Source organism: Panthera tigris, chromosome D1 (genome assembly GCF_018350195.1).
Source record: "Panthera tigris isolate Pti1 chromosome D1, P.tigris_Pti1_mat1.1, whole genome shotgun sequence".
NCBI lineage: Eukaryota > Metazoa > Chordata > Mammalia > Carnivora > Felidae > Panthera > Panthera tigris.
The window spans coordinates 15,076,325-15,096,515 of record NC_056669.1 but is presented as its reverse complement, the minus strand read 5'-3'; the positions used below and the strand labels follow the sequence as shown (position 1 = coordinate 15,096,515).

The 20,191-nt window shown below is 52.1% G+C and overlaps 1 protein-coding gene across 8 annotated transcripts in view; it reads right to left on the bottom strand.

Annotated features, from left to right (window-relative positions):
* The window catches only part of CEP164 (centrosomal protein 164), a 92,184-nt gene that overhangs the window by 46,947 nt on the left and 25,046 nt on the right, over window positions 1-20,191 (bottom strand). For 7 of the 8 annotated variants that reach the window (XR_006208204.1, XR_006208205.1, XM_042958084.1 and 4 more), the window contains 7 exons: window positions 18,891-19,046; window positions 18,347-18,481; window positions 17,650-17,727; window positions 8,373-8,777; window positions 7,062-7,142; window positions 4,826-4,918; window positions 5-90 (listed from right to left, as the gene is read on the bottom strand). Coding sequence is in view for 6 of the 8 variants with exons in the window: in XM_042958084.1 (XP_042814018.1) it covers window positions 5-90; window positions 4,826-4,918; window positions 7,062-7,142; window positions 8,373-8,777; window positions 17,650-17,727; window positions 18,347-18,481; window positions 18,891-19,046 (1,034 nt within the window). In the remaining 2 variants the exon portion in view is untranslated. The remainder of the gene's footprint in view (window positions 1-4; window positions 91-4,825; window positions 4,919-7,061; window positions 7,143-8,372; window positions 8,778-17,649; window positions 17,728-18,346; window positions 18,482-18,890; window positions 19,047-20,191) is intronic. The other variant, XM_042958087.1, reaches the window with a different exon arrangement.

Below are 20,191 nucleotides of genomic sequence, written 5' to 3'. Positions count from 1 at the left end.
GTACCTCTCCGAGCCTTTGCACCGCTTGCTCTGTGGCTCATCTCGGCTGGACTGGCTGCCGTCCTTGTCTTCTCTTCCCGACCTCTGGGCCTGTGGGCAAGTAGCAGTGGCAAGTGCCTACTGAAGAGGTCTGCATGTGGGTCCCTCAACCGTCCAACCAACTCTCGGGCCTAGGAGGACACGCTGAGAGGTGGTTCTTGAGTGGATGAGGACCACTCGGGACACAGAAGAGGAGGCCCATCTACTTAGCTCCGGCTAAGCCCCCAGGCTCGCAGCTGCTCCCAGGGCCGGCCTTGCTGGCCTAGGGACGATGAGCCAGATGCCACAGTCACTGCGTGCAGAGCCAGAAGCTAAAGGCGAACACGTACGAGAAAGAGAACCCTTCCTCCCGTCACTGGAAGCCTTCACTGACAGTTGCCAAGACAAGGCCGAGACATCCATGAACACCCCGAATCCACGGAGGCCTGGACCTCCAGTATCGGTGATGTACAGGGACGGCAAAGTCAAGCGGGCAGAACTGGGGCAGCGGCCAAGCACATTAGCAAGGAAGGACCCTGGAGAGATGGGGACGTGCTGAAACGAGACAGAAAGAGCACCATTTGGGCATCCGAAGGGAGGAAGACAGGGTGCTCCTCTGCCCCGTTCTGGGCTCCCCCAAGCACCCAGGGCCCATCAGTAGACGATGATGCCCCCTTCCCAGTCAGGGACTGATTACTCCACCCATCCAAAAAATAAAACCCAAAATCTCATTTTAAAGCTTGGGAGTCTGGGCCAATTTAGCAAGCGGGTGAAAAAGAGGGCTGTTCTTTGTAAGTTCAATCATTTTCCGCGAGGGGGGGGCCCAGGGGGCTAACAGTGCAGTCGGCCTGGACTCAAGCTCTTGTGTTTCCACTTCACTTATCCAGTGGCACCTTTGAAGTAAGTCCAGTTTATCAAATGTCCACTGCATCTCGATAAAGCTGCCCAAGGAGTGCCGGGGGGGGGGGGGCGCTCCATCGGTTCCCAGCTGGGGAGTCTGTCTCCTCCGCTCTAAAATGGGTCACCCAGTCGGTCGAGCATCCATCCCTTGATTTCAACTCAGGTCATGATCTCATGGTGTGTGGGATCGAGCACCACACCGGGCTCCGTGCTGACAGCGCAGAGCCTGCCTGGGATTCTCTCTTCCCACCTCTCTCTGCTGCTCCCCTGCTCATGCTCTCTCTCTCCCTCTCCAAATACATAAACAAACATTTTTAAAAAACAAATACATAAAATGGGACAGTAAAGCTCAGCTCACGGGGCTCGAGGTGACGATTACATTTGATCACGTACATAAAGCCTGACTCGTGGCCCAGGGAAGGCGTGCCACAAATGCCAGCGCCTGTGTCCCCTCTCCACCCCTCTCCCCAGCCTAAGGCATAAAACCTCAGCTCTGCCGGTGCCCGTCTCCATTCGAGGGCCCTTACCCCTTCTGTCACAATGACAGGCGCCCTGTCGGTTCCGGGACGTGAGGGTTAACGGGAGAGGCAGGGCAGGAGACAACTCACTCTGTCTTCCCCAGTGGGGTTCCGGCCGGGCTGGCGCACTGCCGTGTCCCCAGCCCCGTGCACACGGCCTCCCACGCCTCTCCGCTGGCAGCCGGAGCCCCAGCAGCTGTGGCCGACTCTACCATCTGGATGGGCGAGGAAGGGCAGGGCCTGAGCTAGGAGCCAGCTCCCCGAAATTACATTAAAAATAGAGATGCCGCCTGTGAGTACCTGCCGGTGCCTGCAGCACGAGGCTGCCTGCCAGCACTGCCACTTTGCATCACGTCAGCCTGGCCAGAGCCTGCAGATAACGGCCCCGCCCCGCCCGTCCCTTCCAGCCTTCTTCCCCCACGGATCACACCGAGCTCGGCAGACGGCTCCCTCTGTCACTTGCAAGGAGAAAAAAAAAAAAAATCACACGGACACTCTACGCAACAAACCCCAATGGGACATGGACAGCAAAGTGGGGTGATCGTGATAAAAACGGGGGGCTTGAGCCGTGGGTCGGAAAGAACGAGCTACCAAGTCTGTCTGCCTCCTACTTGTTTCATCTCTATTGCTGCCGGAAACACACGAGCCCCTCTGCCGGACAGAAGGGGCCACCTTGGGAAAGCGCCCGGACAGAGGGCCTTGGAGTAGAGCAGCAGCTGATCCCCAGACCCTTTTGCCCCAGAAAAGAACTCTTCAGAAAGGGGACACGGCCAGCACACCCGACACCCCTGGCCCAACTGTGCTCAAGACACCGCTGGCCCACCCTTAACTCGGCTCCAGGGTTTTGTGTTCATGACCTGGTCCCCGGCTAAATAAATCCCGGTACATTCAGAAAGCACACCGCTACACGACTAGTAAGGAGAGTGAGGGAGATCTGAAATTACTGAGAAATCAGTCAAGGGCCTATTCCGTAGCTGCTCTCTAAGTTAAAGAGCACATTGCCAAGCACTTTTTGTGACACAGTCCCAATTTCTGTGGGGAGGGAAAAGATAAATGGAAAACAGACACAGACTTCCACGTACACTGAAAACTTTCTGGGAAGGCACACGAAAAGTGTTCACGGAAACCGTTAATAGTCCCCACCTGTGGCAGTAAGCCTGCAGGAAGTGGAAGGCTTTGACCTTCTGGATTATTTGAAACAACTTCATGGTCACTTTTGTAATTTAGTATAAAACTCATGTTCTTAATTCATTGTAATCATTATCCTGACTATGGTGATGGTTTGAAAGGGACACACATATGGTAAAACTTATCCAGTGGCACATGTGAAGTAAGTCCAGTTTATCATATGTCCACTGCATCTCGATAAAGCTGCGTAAGGGGCGCCTGGGGGGCTCAATCGGTTAAGCATCCTACTTCAGCTGAGGTCATGATCTCGCAGTTCATGAGTTTCAAGCCCTGCATTGGGCTCTGGGTTGACAGCTTGGAGCCTGGAGCCTGCTTCGGATTCTGTGTCTCCCTCTCTCTCTGTCCCTCCCCCACTCATGCTCTTTCTGTCTCAAAAATAAATAAACATTAAAAAAATTATAGGGGCACCTGGGTGGGTCAGTCAGTTAAGCATCCGACTTCAACTCAGGCCATGATCTCGCAGTTCATGAGTTCAAGCCCTGCGTCGGGCTCTGTGCTGACAGCTCAGAGCCTGGGGCCTGCTTCGGATCCTGTGTCTCCCTCTCTCTCTGCCCCTCCCCTTTTCATGCTCTGTCTCTCTCTCAAACATAAATAAACATTAAAAAAAAAAAAGCTGCATAAACATTTTTATGAACTTTTCATGAAATTTTTAGAACTTTAGTTCGGTTCTAAGCCTCTGCCTTGGCCCTGGCCGGAGGAGCCGAAGACAAAGGGGACCACACCTGTGGTGCTGTCAGAGCCACAAAGGGCTGCCCCTGTCTCCTCAGCTCCACCTCCTGGCTCAACCCTCGCATGGCCTGAAGACAGGAGACAGCTGGAGTAACTAAGGCCCACGAGGGGCTCTGTGTGATCAGCCCACCTGAGTGCCTGGCGCTGCTCGGTGCCCCAACACCCTGGTCAAGAGGTCCAGCTTAGGACTTCCTGTGCCGGGGCTGTCTGCCTCAGAGAGTGCCTCGTGAGAACCGGATCCAGGCCAGGCCCTGCTACTCCTACGTGCCGACCGGCATGTACCAAAAAAGGGCTGCTGGCCTCATTGGGTCTTAGGCAGGACCTAGAAATCTTTCTTTTTTAAAGCCTCCAAGGATTCGGATATTGGCTAGAGTTTGGAACCAGAGCTATGCAAATCCATCCTGCCCACTGACTTTCCCACTTACCTACTGCCAAAAGGGCCTACCAACTCCCTGCTCCCAACCCCTCCTCACTAATCCCGCTATGTGTGTGCCTTTACACCCTTCATCCAGCGCTACAAACAGGTGTGACCAAGGTCCGGCCTCGATCTGCTGGCTGGGCAGTAGCACGGCAAGGCTTACCAGCCAGAGCTGAGAGGAGCACGTGACCTCAAGTGCCACTGGCCTAAAAGCTCTACCCTGACTCGGCACTTAGTCCTCCAAGGGCTCCCAGACCTGATTCGCATCGGACACCTTGTTTGTTCCACTCGGCAAACTTCCATTTCACCCAAACCAAATGCTCCCTTCAACCTACAGACACCATGTGCCAAAATCTTCTCTTAAACAAGCCCACGGAGGGGGAAAAAAAGTGACTTTCTTGTCTTCAAGCTCCTTAAGGATAGGACGTGTGTCTGAGTCATCTATCTATTCCTACCCTTCTGTGGGGCAGACATTTCCCACGCCCGCACAGAGCTTATATCTAGGAGGGAGACAGACCCAAGACCCATCAACCAAAAGGAGCAGCACTAAGGGTAGCAAAAGGACAGAACAATTCACCCTGCCTGGAGGAGGTGACGTCAGAGGTGGGCCTCCAAGACCAAGAAGGGGCTCGGAACAAAAGGGGAAACCAAACGGCAGGCAGGGCAGTGAAGGAGGTGGATCGTGTGCCCCGGGAACAGCGAGCGCTCGGTGGGCACGGCCGGTGTGTGGCAGGTGCTCTGAGGATGAGGCTGCAAGAGGCTGAATGGGCCAGGTTGGCAAGTGCCTTGAAACACACAGTCTATACAGAGCTTTGCACATGAGCAAATGGGTCAACCTTTGACCAGTTGGTCAAATTGGTCGTTGCTAAATAAACGAATGAACAGATAACTGTCTGTTGCAGGCGGCAGGGAGGATGACTCAATTCAGAGCAGCAAAGAGCAGAAACGATTGGGAGGCCTTCACAGACACAGCCCGGGCCATGCCGTACTGAGTTAGAAGCAAGGGGACTCCCAGAAACACAGCCCGGGACAAGCAGGGCTCAGCTCGGGTTACCCAGCATCCAGAGAGACTCCCCTCCCGGCGGACTGGGGAAAGCACGTCAACATCCATCAGGTGCTCTGAGATCCGGCTGCGAAAACCGAAGTCCTAGAGGGAGTGGAGGGGGAGGTCAGCGCTGCCCCTGTCACGGTCGGCATCGTCCGTGTCACGGCCTCTCCTCCACCCCCGACCTTCCAGAAAGGGGCCCACTACGGGTCAGGCACCGCGCTAAAGGTTTTTACATCTACCGATTATTCTCATCTTCAAAATCACACTGTGACTAATCTGGAAAGACATGTGATACAGCAAGTATGGTAAAATGTTCACTGAAGACCCTAGGTGGTGAGTATGTGTGTATTCACTCTAAAATCCTTTTAATTTTTCTGTATATTTGAAATCTTCCAGGGCACCTAGGTGGCTCAGTGGGTTAAGCGTCCAACTTTGGCTCAGGTCATGATCTCACAGTTCGTGGGTTTGAGCCCCGGGTTGGGCTCTGGGCTGACGGCTCAGAGCCTGGAACCTGCTTCGGATCCTGTGTCTCTCTCTCTCTCTCTGCCCCTCCTCCACCCACACAGTCTCTGTCTCTCAAATATTTAAAAAAAAAACTTTTTTTTTTTTTTTCATAATAAAACCATGGAGGGAAAAATAACCGTGAGACTGACACCCTTATCGCCATCTCACAGATAAGGAAGCACGTTTGAGGGGACATGTAATTCGCCCAAAGCCACGTAGCTGATAAACAATGGGGCTGGTTGGTGGTCAGATGTGCCCTGGGCTGACTCCAAAGTCCAAGCTCTTTGCCAATCATGTCACTTTCCAGTCGTCTCTCCCTCCTGGTGCCCAACCAGGGCACCAGTTGGGCACCAGGAGAGAGCCAACCAGGGTACCAGGAGAGAGGTCAAAGTGCCCACAAGACCTGTGGGCAGCACTGAAACGAGGCATGATGGCGGTTCTCAGCTTTCTCTTTCCCTTCCCCCACTGCCCTTCTGGACAATGGGGCTTAATTAGCGGTGCTCTGTCCACAGGCTTCTCTTTGGGACAGGCGGCAAGTACCCACACAGGTGCCAGCTCCCCGTCGCCCTTTGGCTGCCACAGGACCCTGATCCTGCCCCCTCCAAGCCCAAGAGCCCTGCTGAACCAAGTGAAGGATTGCTACCTGACAGCATGCTAATAGGGACAGTTCTGTCATCAGCCCTGATACATGGCAGGATGCCCAGCCAAGGTCTGGTCCTGCTGTCCATGGCTTCCCCCACCCACTCCCATAGAGGAGAAAAACATTCATGGGCACATTTGTCCACACAGTGACTCCCTCAGAAGGGATGGAGCCCTGGCTTCCAAGAGTCCTGAGACGTGCCTGTTCTTCACGATGGTTTTTGCCAACAACGACTTTCTGCCTTCCCTTCCTAGCTTAGGGGCTTTCTTTTTTAGTGACATTTTCCTTTCGGTTAGAGTTCTACTCCACTTAATGCAGCTGCCATCTGCCTCCTAAGCCCGTGGCTCAGCGAGGGGCTAGAGCACGCAGCCTCCTAATTCCTCTGCACCCCCTCCTATCATTACCGCTCATCCCTGACCCTCTCCCGCTAATCCCTTCCCTTTGATCCGCCTCCTCCAAACAGATGGAGCACACTTTCCAGAGGTGATGCACTGCCAAAAAGCACCCTCGACTACTCCCTGTAGGTACAGACCTGGCAGAGGGGGCCAGGATACAGCAGGCTGCGTGGAAGGCCTGGGACAAAGCAACCACGCCCGGTGACATTCCAGGACGACGTCTTCTCTTTGGAACAGTAATTGCAGCAGCCCTCCTAGCCTGAGGACCGGGCCGTGCCATTGCTCGGTGGTCCCACAAATACAAATACACACACACACACACACACACACACACACACACAACCAGTCTCTAACCTCCTAGATTCATGCAATGTCTCTGCTACAGCCCAGAGGCTCTAGGTCACGTATCTCCCAGACAATTCCCACTGCAGAAACAAGAAACAGTAATAATAGCTTATAGTTATTTGATGTTTATAGGCTAACGTTTTACATTCTTTGCCTCACCTTCTTCTCATAGCAAACCTGTGAAGTAGGCAGCGTTTACTCTTAGCTAATGGGCTGAGAGACCAGAGTTAGACAAGATCCAGGTTTGAGTCCTGACTTCCCACCTACAAGCTGTGTGATGCCAGGCAAAACGAACCGCAGGGGCTCACAAAGCCACGCGCTTTACCCCATGCTGCTGCCCCACCCCCCTCAGACTCACCAGTTCCAGGAAGGACTTGGGGTCAGAGGCCGCGGAGTCTGACAGCTGCAGCTCCTTCACCTGCTCGCTGATCTCCAATTCCTGGGGAAACAGACCCATAGAGACGTCACCCAGAGTGGAGCAGAGAGGGCTGGGATCACTTCCCAGGGAATTCCGTTCAGGCCAAGGTGCCAACGCAGCTCGAGACCTAACCAAAACCCACCTCTTCTAGAAAACCTGAAAGGGGGCTGTGGACCCTCCCCTTCTTTCTGGACACACGCAGCAGCGCCCACCCCACTCAGGCTGAACAGCCCAGCCCAGCTACATAGGGACAGCCACTCTCTGACTCGGGTCAACAAGGGTTTACACCTGGAAGGAAAGCCAAGTGAAGTGGAGAGGAGACGGTTGGAAAGTGGGCAGCAGGGGGGCTTCTTGCTGTCTTAGAAAACAGAACGGGACTGTCTTCTCCAAGAAGTAGCTTAACACCCTTTAAATGAACCCCCTCCCCATTTGGCTGGAAGAGGAGCAGGACTAAGGGTCGGACGACTGAAGATGCCTCAGGCACCGGGAACTACTTCCGTGTCACTGCCTGGTCTTGCCAAAGTAAGACCCCCGGGCCATCAATGAGAGGAGCCTCTGGTAGCCTAACTGACCGATCCTGGGGCAAAATGCTCCCAATGGTTGCCACCCTCACCCATATCCTCCCCTCTCTACTGAAACACAGACAGCAGCGACCCTTGACTGGTGTCGAGAAGTACAAGGAGGAGGCAGAAAGACCAAGTAGGTAGAACGGAAGAACACAAACATCCTGGAAGGGTGCCAACAGAAAGGCCAATTTCTACCCTGAATTTCTTTTTTTTTTTTTTTTTTTTTTTTAATTTTTTTTTTCAACGTTTTTTATTTATTTTTGGGACAGAGAGAGACAGAGCATGAACGGGGGAGGGGCAGAGAGAGAGGGAGACACAGAATCAGAAACAGGCTCCAGGCTCCGAGCCATCAGCCCAGAGCCTGACGCGGGGCTCGAACTCACGGACCGCGAGATCGTGACCTGGCTGAAGTCGGACGCTTAACCGACTGCGCCACCCAGGCGCCCCATCTACCCTGAATTTCTAACGCCAGCAGGTTTGGAGTTTCATTCAGGATCTGGCTGCCTGCTGGGTCTGGGCAAATCTGTCACAACGAAGGGTTCTAGCCACGTTGACAGCCCGCTGCAGGGACTGCAAATGAAGCTCCCCATCTCAGTAATGAAGATGTGGGGATGGGGATCTGCACGGGGCTTAAGAGAGCAGCTCAGGGAAGGAGGGGCAACTTCCCAGGGGACAGGGGCCTTACCTCGCTGGCGTCCGATCTGCTCTCTTTCTGGACAGAGGCTTCCTCCTCGGGCTCCTCCTTCCGCCTCCTTCCTCCTTCGGCGCCTCCTTCCACCTCTCCCTTCCTGGAACCCTCCTCTCCTACATCCGCTGGGGCCTCTGGTGCCTCCTTTTTGTTGGCTTTGGCAGGCTGACTGCCCCCAGGGTCCACCCCACTCCTGGGTATTCCTGAATCACTCTTCTCATCCTTTTCTTTCTCCAGGAGCCACGCGCTCGCCCCTCTTCCCTGCTGCCCTGTGCCATCGGCACTGCTCAGACTGCTGTCTGCATCCTGGCTGAAGAGCTTGCCGGGAGTGGGGGGCCCGGCAGCCTCTGAATCCAGAGAAGCATCCTTCTTCTCCTCTGGCTGGCTTGTTCTTGGAGACTCCTGGGTGGCAGCAGACCATGTCAGACAAGGAGGCATCAGAATTAATCAAATGATTTCAGAGACTTGCAACAAGACGGAACCGTCATTCCTTGACCCGTACGGGCCAGCGCTCCCGTTATCAAACACCCCAACAGCTATTTAAAACAGAGATTCCCTGTTCCACTCCAGATCTACTGAATCTAAAAGTCTCTGGTGATTTGCATACACCCAACCGGACCCGACGACTGACAGGCTCAGAAACCAGTGCACTGAACTCCATCACCAGCTATTATGTTCTCAAGTAAGAAATGCCTCGTCCCAGCCCCATTAGCCAAATCATAAGACTGCAGACTCAGAAGTCAATATTTATTTTTTAAAAAGTCAATATGTATTTATGGTGATGATGATGATGGAAAATCGCATGGGAGAAAAAAAGTACCAAAGTGTACAATTTCGATGTGTTCATTTTTAAAAAGCAGCAGGGAAAAAAAAACCGACCTTCCTCAATAGCAATGAGGGTGGCTCTCTTCCTAAAGCCTCCCCTGTACAAGCAAGTCTGGGGCACTGTCAACCGCACGCTCTGAGAAGCAGAAAGAAGCCAAGATAAGACGAACTGGGAGGGAAACGGCTATGAAGGATACAGGGGTCGGGAGACCTTCAGAACACAGGTCTGACCTATGACAGGGAGGGTGGGACAGGGGCCGGAACAGGTGTGGCCTCAGGAAGGGCCCAGTTCTGAGGAAGTCTTGGCCTGCGCGGCAGAGTCCCACATCTGGCAGAAAAGGTCCTGCTCTGGGGTCTGTTGCTCTCCATCGACAAGCACGGCCTTGGCATGAGCCAGGGTAGATCAAAGTGCTGCAGCTGGAGGCTGTCATTGCTGTGGTGCCCTCAGCAGGGTCTCTCAAAAGGAGCACCCTCTCCAGCTGCCACACCCTGCTTCTCACACACAAACCTCACTTTAAACACTAGGAAAAACCAGGACGCCTGGGTAACTCAGTCGGTTAAGCAACTGATTCAGCTCAGGTCATGATCTCACGGCTCGTGAGTTCGAGCCCCACATCGGGCTCTGTGCTGACAGCTCGGAGCCTGGAGCCTGCTTCAGATTCCGTGTCTCCCTTTCCCTCTGCTCCTCCCCTGCTCGCACTCTGCGTCTCGCTCTCTCTCAGAAATAAACAAACGTTAAAAAAAATATTTTTTCGGAAGACTAGGAAAAACCTTTCAAGCCGGCCAACGTAGAAAAAGCAAATCCTTCCTTGAAATACAGAAAAGCCCTCCTCCCAGAAAACATCACTGGGGCTGCCAGGGTGAGTAACTTCTGAGCAGGGATTTTTGAGACTTCCTGTTTCCTCAACCTGGAAACTCAAACAAGGGGCCTGACGACTAGAATTCAGTGGTCCCCGGAGAAGCCCTAAACGCAGCATTCAGATGCTGTCTGTCTGTCAAAGCATCTACTGAACACAAAGACACAACCATCCGCCTGCAGGTCTAACAGCCTAAGGACAAGTCAACCCAAACTTTCCAAGGATGACTGAGAGGCGGGAAAGCAGGGTGGTTCAGAGCTCAGCTTTGGAGACGCACTACTTGGGTTCAAATCCTGGCCCCACACTTACAGTGACCTTAGACAAATGATTTAACTTCCCTGTGCCTCAGTTTCTTCCTCTAAAATATGGAGACGCAAGAGGGCCTATCTCACTGGGCTTGGGGAAGGTTAATTGAGTTAACACTAAGTGAGCTCAAGAACTGAGAACGGTGCCTGGAAGACTGTCGGTGTTCCATAAATGTTAACTAATGTTTTACTGTGACATGCACACAGTCATTCATCGGGTGCCTTCTATGTGCCAGACACTGCCCGGGGACCCACACATTAACAAGACGTAGATCCTGCCCTCAAGGAATTCAGCTGAGAATGGAGAAAAGGGCAATGTCCCAGAGAGCCCTGGTTTTGAGCCTTTGCTGCCCAAAGCGAGGGACCGGGGACACAGTGGTGATACTGTCATCAGCCCCAGGCCTGTCCCAGGGAGAAAAGCAGAAGGTGAAAGGGAGGAGGGGGCGGCTTCCCTCAGGCCTGGGCAGGGCACCCTCTGGTGCCGCCCGTCCTCCCGACATCCGTAGCCTCGCCAAGGTCTCCGGGCTAAGAGAAAGGGCCGAGAGGAACAGCTCCCCTTCAAGAGAAACGCGTGCAGAGCGGGGCCAGGTCTCCCCGTCCCGATGCTGCAACCGCGGCCGACACTCAGCAGGAGTTCGGTGCCCGGTCTGAGGGGCCTCCACGGACTCCCAGCAGGTGGGAGTTCCTGAGGATGAGAGAGGGGTGTCTGGCCAGCCACACTCTACCAAAAGCAAGCAGAGCCAAACCACCCTGGCTGCGGTCATCTCATGAAGAGAAAAAGGCAACAGACCTCGGATTAGGGGACAAAGGAGGGTCAGACCACAGCAGCACGCGTGGCCTTCGGGATAAAGTCCGCATCTCCCCACATGGCCCACGGCTCCTCGCCCAGCCCCTGCCCGCTTCTCACGGGGCACAGGCAGCCACACCCTGCAGGCGTCCTCTCCTCCTATGGATAAACATTGTGCCACTTTCCTCTTTGCCATGCACCTTTTTTTTGTTGTTGTTGGTTACTTCACTTCATTTAGCAAACGGTCAACCCTCTGAGCCCCACCAAGTTGCTTCCCCTGCCTCCCTCGAGGGCCTGCCGCGGGGAGAAGCTCAAAGGGCAATCAGGACGGCCCCAATCAGCCTCCTCTTCCACCAACACACTCCGCACAGCACAGGACAAGGTCACTGCTTGCATCCTCGGCACCCACCCCAATGTGGCTGGGGGGCCCCCCAGTGTTCAAGAGCCACCTGCCAGGGCCCAGCTCCAGGAAGACCCCTCCCTGCTCCTGAGATGCCATGCACATTCCACACACACACACACACACACACGATCTACCCTAACAAACTCCCTCTGGTCCTCACGGTATCACATCTTCCAGGAAGCCCTCCTTGATCCCTGGGGCAGCTGTCCTGAGATGAGCCTTTCCGTCCTGTCACAACATCTACCGTATCGTCACTGCTGACTTCCTATGGGTTTCCCTCACCAGATCAGCTCCCTGCTATCCTCAGTGCCTAGAATCTGGCACGTAATAAGTGCGCAGTGAATACTTGTTGACCGGATTTTTCAAAATGAGGGTGTCATGCAGATAGAGGAGTTCTTACTCTGTGAAAGTCAGATGTACAATTTATTTTACAAGGTTACGCAGGGATTAGACTCTATTTAATACGGTGCTTATTAAACGGAAAATAGCTAAACAATGTTAACTATGAATATTCAAGATGATGGAAAAACAAGTAGCCTATCCAAAATCCGAGGACACCTGACACAGATGGAGACTCCCATTTGTATACATGAGAGAATGTAGTCAGGCCGCAAGGCTGTGACGCCCAGTCTATGCCCTTCTCAAGCTCAAATTCTTCAAAAGACTTTCCCATCAAGGGGTGTAGACTATCCTGTCTACCTAAACATTAAGATACCGTTTTAGGGTTGCCCGGGTGGCTCAGTCGGTTAAGCATCCGACTTTGTGTTCAGGTCATGATCTCATGGTTTGTGGGTTCAAGCCCCGCATTGGGCTTTGTGATGACGGCTCGGAGCCCGGAGCCTGCTTCGGATTCTGTGTCTTCCTCTCTCTCTGCCCCTCCCCTGCTCACACACTGTCTGTCTGTCTCTCTCTCAAAAGTAAATAAACATCAAAAAACTTAAAAGATTTTTTTAGAGTTTATTTTTATGTATTTTTTAATGTTTATTTTTGAGAGAGAGAGACAGAGAGACAGAGTACGAGTGGGGGGAGGGGCAGAGAGAGAGGGAGATACAAAATCTGAAGGAGGCTCCAGGCTCCAAGCTGCCAGCAGAGTCCGACACAGGTCTTGAACCCACAGACCGAGAGATCATGACCTGAGCCAAAGTCAGATGCTTAGCCAACTGAGCCACCCAGGGGTCCCTAAAGTTTATTTACTTATTTTTGAGAGAGAGAGAGCACATGCACACACGCACATACGGGGGAGGGGGAGTGGGGAGAGGGGCAGACAGAGAGAAAATTCCAAGCAGGCTCCACACTGCCAGTGCAGAGGCCCTGAATATTAAGATATTAAAACATGGCTAATACTAAAATAAAGGAGTTCGCATCCCCTGAGCCCGTGTCCAACCAAGTGCAGCAATTCAACAGTCAGAGGTAACGTCCAAGGGAGACTGGACACTGGTTGCAGATTACACGCAGTGCGTGACAGAGTGCTGGGAAAATCCACCTGACTCCAGACCCCTCACCCTTCACAGCCCTGCTCGTCGCCACCCCATGGGCCGAGACCTGCCCAGGACGCATATTCCAGGCCCCGGCGTACTGCCTCCCACATTGGGGTTCTGTGAGGTACACAGACCAGGGCGAGCGCTGCCCCCTCGGCATCGCTTTGCTCTGAGCTGATCTGTGCTCTGCCTCCTCCTGTCACAGCCCCAGGCCCCTGAGTATCTCAAGGCAAATATCTGCTGCCTTTTCAAAAACAACCTTGTCATCTGCGTGAGGAAGGCGGTGCCAGAGATTTCATGAATATTTAACATACCCCCCAAAAGGCAGGGGCTACTATAATCCACATGGCTTGGGAGGGAGAGAGTGGGGGCCGGGGGAGCTGAACCTCCTAAGCCAACCATCAGTTAGGTTATTTGCCACGTCTCATTCCCACCCAGCTGGTCTCAAGTCTTTGCATTGTCCCCCACCCCATGTTGTTAGCACTTCCCAATCACACTGACATCATCCTGTTATTTCTAAGCCCAGCTTCCTCCCTCTCCTTTGATCCAATGATGGGTTCTTACCAGCCCCACGAGGCCACACACTGCCTGCTCACCCACCCCTCTGCCTCCCCTCCTCACTCACACCCATTCTCAGAGTCTGTTCCATGAACCTATCCCCTTTGATTCTGTAATAGACTAGAAATGGGTTTACACTGAAAGCAGGAGAGGAGGGGGAAGGAGAGAGAGAGAGAAGCAGACATTCTCGCCATCCTACTGCCCTCTCATGGAATCATGAGCAAAGTGACTGTTGATGGCACAGAGACAGGGGAGCACAAAGCTCGGCAGGACACTTCCACCCAGGGCTGTCTGGGGTGCTGCCCAAGAGCGGGAACAAAGGGGCAGCTCAGAGGATCCAGAGTCTATAAACTGGGACAAACGCCATTTTCAAAGGGTGTGGTCCAAACAGAGGCAGCTTTGTCTCTCTTGAAACCCCTGTTCATCCTCAGCACTGCCCTTCTTTCTCTGCCTGGAAAAGCCCCACTTCCTCCCAGGGTTAGACCACAGGAACCCAACACTCCATGTGACAAAAGAATGAAATCTGCTGAGATGCTAGAGACACTTCCCCTGCTGAGTTGCCTATTTCTATTAAAGAGGTTATAAAAAATATGTTTAAAGGCTCCCACTCCCCCCAAAGAAGCATATAATCATCAGAAGGAAGCTTTTGGAAATCCAGGACGTGTCAAAGATCCCCTTTTTGTTGACATTTATGAAGCAAAAATCAGCCCAAAGTCTAAGTGCACCATGACGGATCCACAGTGGGATCTTCAATCCACCCGCTGACAGCAGGAGTATCCACTCTGGTCAGGACCTGGGACAGCCAAGGGAAGAAAAAAGCACCATACAACCTGAAGGGATCCCCTCCTTGTCCTGGCAGGGCTCACTCTCATTCATTAACCTATTCATTCTCTCAGCCACTCAGCAAAACATACCCACATGCTTCCTAGGTTCCAAGCAGTGGGCCAGAGCCGGCCATGTACACGTGAATAGGGCAGAGTCTCTACTCCCAATGTGCTCAGTCTCCTGGAGACTTTCTTCTACTTCCTCCAAAAGCCAGTAGGTCCCCCTGATGCCCCTCTTCAGTTCATGGTCATCCTTCTAGGCTTCACACGTGAGCTACTGCTCACATCAGCAGTGTAAGGTCTTAGTGGCAGGCAAGAGGAAACAAAGTTGTCATTTCAGGGAATCAAACACACCGAGAAGGCTTTGGATGCAGTACAAACAGACCAGGCCCCACTCATGGGGAACAGTTTCAAAGTAAACACAGATCAGGTTGATGATAAAGATGGGGGGTGGGCGGGAGGGAAGTGTCACATTTCACAGAAAGTGTTAAAGTCACCATCAAAACCTATCTGAGGGGCACTTGGGTGGTTCAGTCAGTTGAGCAACTGACTTCGGCTCAGGTCATGATCTAACAGCTGGGGTTTGAGCCCCACATCAGGCTTTGTGCTGACAGCCTGCTTTGGATCCTTTGTGTCCCTCTCTCTCTCTCTCGCTCTCAAAAATAAATCAAAAAATTTTTTTAGGGTTGCCTGGGTAGCTCGGTTGCTTAAGTGTCCGACTTCGGCTCAGATCATGATCTCATGGTTTGTGAGTTCGAGCCCTGTGTCAGGCTCTGTGCTGACAGCTCGGAGCCTGGAGCCTGGAGCCTGCTTTGGATTCTGTGTCTCCCTCTCTCTCTGCCCCTGTCCACTTGCACTCTGTCTCTGTTTCTCAAAAATAAACATTAAAAAAAAATTTTTTTTTTAAACCTATCTGATTGTGCACAGCCAAGAATCTGGATGGTTTCTGGGGTAATAGAGGACCAATAAAAACAGGCTCTGCCCAATGGCTAGAGCTGAACCACCCGGGGAAGGCCTCCCTACAACCCAGGGCCTGTCAGCCAGCATCTGCAATCTCCGTCCACCAAGACATTAACTCTGGCTCTTGAGGTGAGCTGAAGATCAAGAAGCAAGAGTCAGAAACAATAAGAGTTATGATAAAGGATGATGAGGACATAGTAAGAGATAATAAGAAAACAAACTTAAATCTATGATACAGGCACTGTTGCTTTACCGGTCAGCTTTGTGATCATTCTAGCAAAATGTGAGTGGTTAGTGTCTTGAAAGTGTTTCAAGTATGTCAAAGAGTTTTTGTTTTTTTTTTGTTTTTTGGGGTTTTTTTTTTAACGTTTATTTATTTTTGAGAGGGGGGGGGACAGAGCGCGAGTGGGGGAGGGGCAGAGAGAGAGGGAGACACAGAATCTGAAACAGGCTCCAGGCTCTGAGCTGTCAGCACAGAGCCTGATTCGGGGCTTGAACCCACGAACCGTGAGATCATGACCTGAGCCGAAGTCTGACGCTTAACTGACTGAGCTACCCAGGCACCCCTGTTTTTGTTTTTTTTGTTTTTTTTTTTAATTAAAGTTCATTTCTGAAAGAGAGAGACAGAGCACGAGCAGGGGAGAGGCAGAGACAGAGGAAGACACGGAATCCGAAGCAGGCTCCAGGCCCTGAGTGGTCAGCACAGAGCCTGACGCAGGGCTCCAACCCATGAACTGTGAGATCATGACCTGAATTGAAGTTGGACGCTTACCCGAATGAGCCACCCAGGCACCCTGTCAAAGAGTTTTATATGTTAGACTTGTGAAAAGCGTAATTCAGCCTGCTATCAGTATTTAAAAGTTTGGGGAAATCTGAGCTGTTGACTTGATGATTTACTGGCTGTGTGAATGCCTAGGGAATATGGGGAGAAATCCTAACTGTTTAAAAACTAATAAATATTAGTTATTAGACAAAGGGTATCTAGTAGGGAATGTTCCTTTTCAAGTAGAAAAACACAATGGGGGGTTGTAAGTATTACAACACCATGCTGAGTTTTGGGTTTTGTTTGTTTTAAAGAACATTCTGGTGGCAACAGAGGACAGACAAGGGGACAGAGATCAGAAGCGACAGGACTACTGTGGGGAGAGTCTGGAAGCTATTCCCGTCCACAGTCTGCATTTCCCAGGCCCTGCGCCTTTGCTCAAGCTGTTCACTTGCCTAAAATATCCCTTACACCCCCATGTCTAAAACCTACCTACTCTTCAAGAGCCAGGTTAAATGTCATCTATTCAAGTTTTTCCTGATCTCCAGACAAGTAACTTCTTCCCCCACAGAGCTCCCCCCAAGCGGGCACCTGCACCCAAGCCCTTTGCACATACTGCCCTGCTTTACGGTTGCCTGGACAGTCATTTACTCAACTCTGAGCACTCACTAAACACCAAGTACCAAGTGTTCTTTCTCTCTCCAGCTGCAAACTCCACGAGGCCAGCCCAAACCCATCTTACCGACACCTGTATCTCCACCGGGCCCAGTACAGTGGTCGACATTCAACCACTGTTAAGACTCTGGACGCAACGCCTCTGTTACAAAACCTCTGCTGGCTCCCAGTGCCTGGGTAACCCCATTCAAACTCCTCAGGTGGCGTTCAGGTCCCCCGTGACCCAGCCCAAGCTACCTCCATGGGCCACCTCTTACGTGCGCTCTGTACGCCAGCCGAGAGAGACGCCCTCACCTTCCCCAAACTCACCCTGCACCCTCCGCCTGTGCAGTGCTGCGTGTGGGCTTCTCCCTCCCCACTCACCTCTGCCTGGCCAGCCTTGTGCGTCGTCCTCCCCCTGGCACACCTCACAGGTCAGTTTCCCAACAGAGCCTTTTCCTGGTTGATCCACGTGGCTTGGAGACCCTAAAGTCCCCTCTCACCTTCCTTACAGCCTCACTGCACTCTATTCTGTTTTCCAATAATTTAAGTCTCTCTTCTGTGAGGCTGTAAACCCTTAGAGGGCAGTAATTACATCTAACTTAGGCCTGCGTGACCTACGGCGCCCAGCAAAGTGCCTCACGCGGAAACACTCAACCAGTGGTGGTTACCTGACAAATGAGTGAACAGATTAATTCCTTTCCCCCTTTGTGCTTCCCCAAACCCCAGAAATCCCATCTAGACAGCTTTGGGGCAAGATGGTTCTCCTTCTAAATCCACATCCCACAAGGAGAAAGACTTAAGAAGGAAGGAGGAGCATACCAGGCTGAGGCATTGTCTACAGGGCTTCAGGCTCTTACCTCATACTCAAAATCACCCCCCAGCGCCCCAATGTCCAGGTGCAGGTTCTTAAGAAGCTCACTTGAGCTGCGGACACTCTGAAAACAAACACAATTACAGGGGGTAAGTCAAGGAAGCTGGTCAGCCCAGGATGCAGGCCAAGAAGCTCCTTGTTTGTTGCTTTCTGGGTCAGACCTAGGAGGTACATAGACTGGGCAAGAAATGAAGCTGCGGGCTAGAAAATCACTTGACTTATTTTTAAAGCAGCAGAGGTCAGCCAAAAGGTGGAAACAACCCAAGCGTCTATCAACAGATGAATGGATTAACAAAATGTGGCACATTCAGACAACGAATTACCCAGCCATATGTGCTACATGACGATCCCTGAAAACATGCTATGTAAAAGACGGGCAGACATAAAGTGGCAAATATCGTATGATTCCACTTAAATGCAACACCCAGAATAGGCAAATTAAAGATGGAACATAGACGAGAGGAGACCGGACACTGAGGAGTCACTGTTCAATGCGTAGAGAGTTGCAGTTCGGGATTCTGAGCGAGTTCTGGAGATGGATAGTGGTGCTGTATCACACTGAATTGCACGCTTAAAAGCGATTACAATGGTAACTTTCATGTTATATATATTTGACCACAATAAAAAAAACTTTTCTAAACAGGACAAAGGGTTCCCAGGCCAGGAAGAGGATTCATCATTACCTGGTTGTCACTCTCTGCCTCATCCTCCTCGTTGGTCTCCTCCCCTAAAGCCAAGAGGCTGAGGGCTTTCTTGTCCTCATGGATGGAGCCCAAGAGACCCTTTGTGTAAGCAGAAGTCTTGAGACCCTGTGGAGGCTCCAAAGTAGAGAAGAAAAGTCAAGGGACACACCAGAAAGACCTGCAGAATGCCTGCCCGACTCTCTTTCGGTTTGGTTGTCTCCCAGCACAAGTCTGCCACGGCCAGGAAGCCGACCCCGGCAATCCCAGCTCACACGGATCCCTCCCTTTTCCAACTCCTACCACCCCGGCTACCAGGATGGGAAAGTTAGCACTGCAGGCCCCATGGCGTGGGCCTGTCCTCTGCAGCCCAGAGTCGACGTTCAGCATCACACAAGTGTGATTTGCCCTCCCAACTTGATTATGAACCTTGAGGGCTCAGCCCATGCCCTCTCTTTATCGTCCGTGGGCCATAGATCCTAGCATGACACACGAAGGCCCCACAGGAACTAAATACACTGAACACACACACACAAAAACCATTTACCAGCGTGAGTTCTCCAAGCTGACCAGATTCCACTGAGCTCCCCAGGCTCACGCTTTGCGATCCACGAAGAGCAGAGGCCGGGGCATCCACAAGGCCTCTTAAGGGAGCCAGGCCCCCAAGAGGGACGTGGACTGGGGCTAATGAGGAGCCCGGGGCCTGGGCAACACAAAACATCTTGTTACAAACCCAAGAAACCACGTGGCCCTCGGAGTGTCAGAAGCAGATATAAAAATAAAACATCTAAATCCTGCCCGCTCAAATTTAAACCACCTCCGTTCGGAGACTGCTAATGAAACACAACATCCAGAAATTACCATTGTGCCAACTGTGTGAGAAATCACAGGCTGGCTTGCTGATTCCCCTAACTTTGCTGCTAGCGCACAGCTAACGGTCGTCTCACATCTGGCAGATGCTGCGGAGGGTTCTGCTCCCCTTTCAGAAGCCACGTAGGAAGTGGGGGGGCAGAGGGGGGGCAGAGACAAAAGCCTCATCTACCAGAGGGAGAAGTCTCAATAGATGAAGTTTAAAACTGATGAACCAAGCAAAAGCAGCCGAAGCGTATTATTTACAAATATGGAAGTACGCACGAGAAGAAAGCAGTTGTCTCTGGGGAGGGGTATACGCGCCCAGAGAACTGCTGGGTTTCATTACCCACCTTTTGGTACTACTTGCCTTTGTTTGATATGGGCATGTATTACTTTGATTAAAATAAACAGCAACTATGAAAAAAAAATACATGAATGGCAAAAGAAGAACTTTCTTGCCCCGCTCCACTGACGAGGAAGGTGGCTGAAAGGAGCCTGGCCCCCAGTTTCCCTGTTCTCACGCTGGCCAAACGAAGGCTTCGGGCTAACGAGGACAGGGAAAGAAACCAGGCTGGGAGTCAGAACTGGCAAGGCCTCCGCGTGCTCACAGACTCCTGAATTCTCAGTTTACTCATCTGCAAGATGAAGATGATGTGTGCCTTGCCGCTTAAAAAGCAAGGTTTGCTGGGAAGTTCAAAAGGGCTCATGAATGTGAGGAGCACATGTGAGGGGGCCGGGGCTACACCGATGTTGTGGAAGGGCTGTTATTAGAGGGACTCACATAGGACTCACGCAGCTGGAGCCCGGGCTTAGGAGAAGGAGCAAGGAGAGCATTCTGGGGACAACTTACAAAGACCTCTTTAAAACTCATTACTCAAACTTAAAACGCATCAAACAACACGAAACCATTCCCCTCTAACCCCAAGGAGACCAAGAAGAGAAAGGGGAGGCCAGAAGAGGTCAGGCTGAGGAAGCACAAGTGGCCCACCGTCTCTC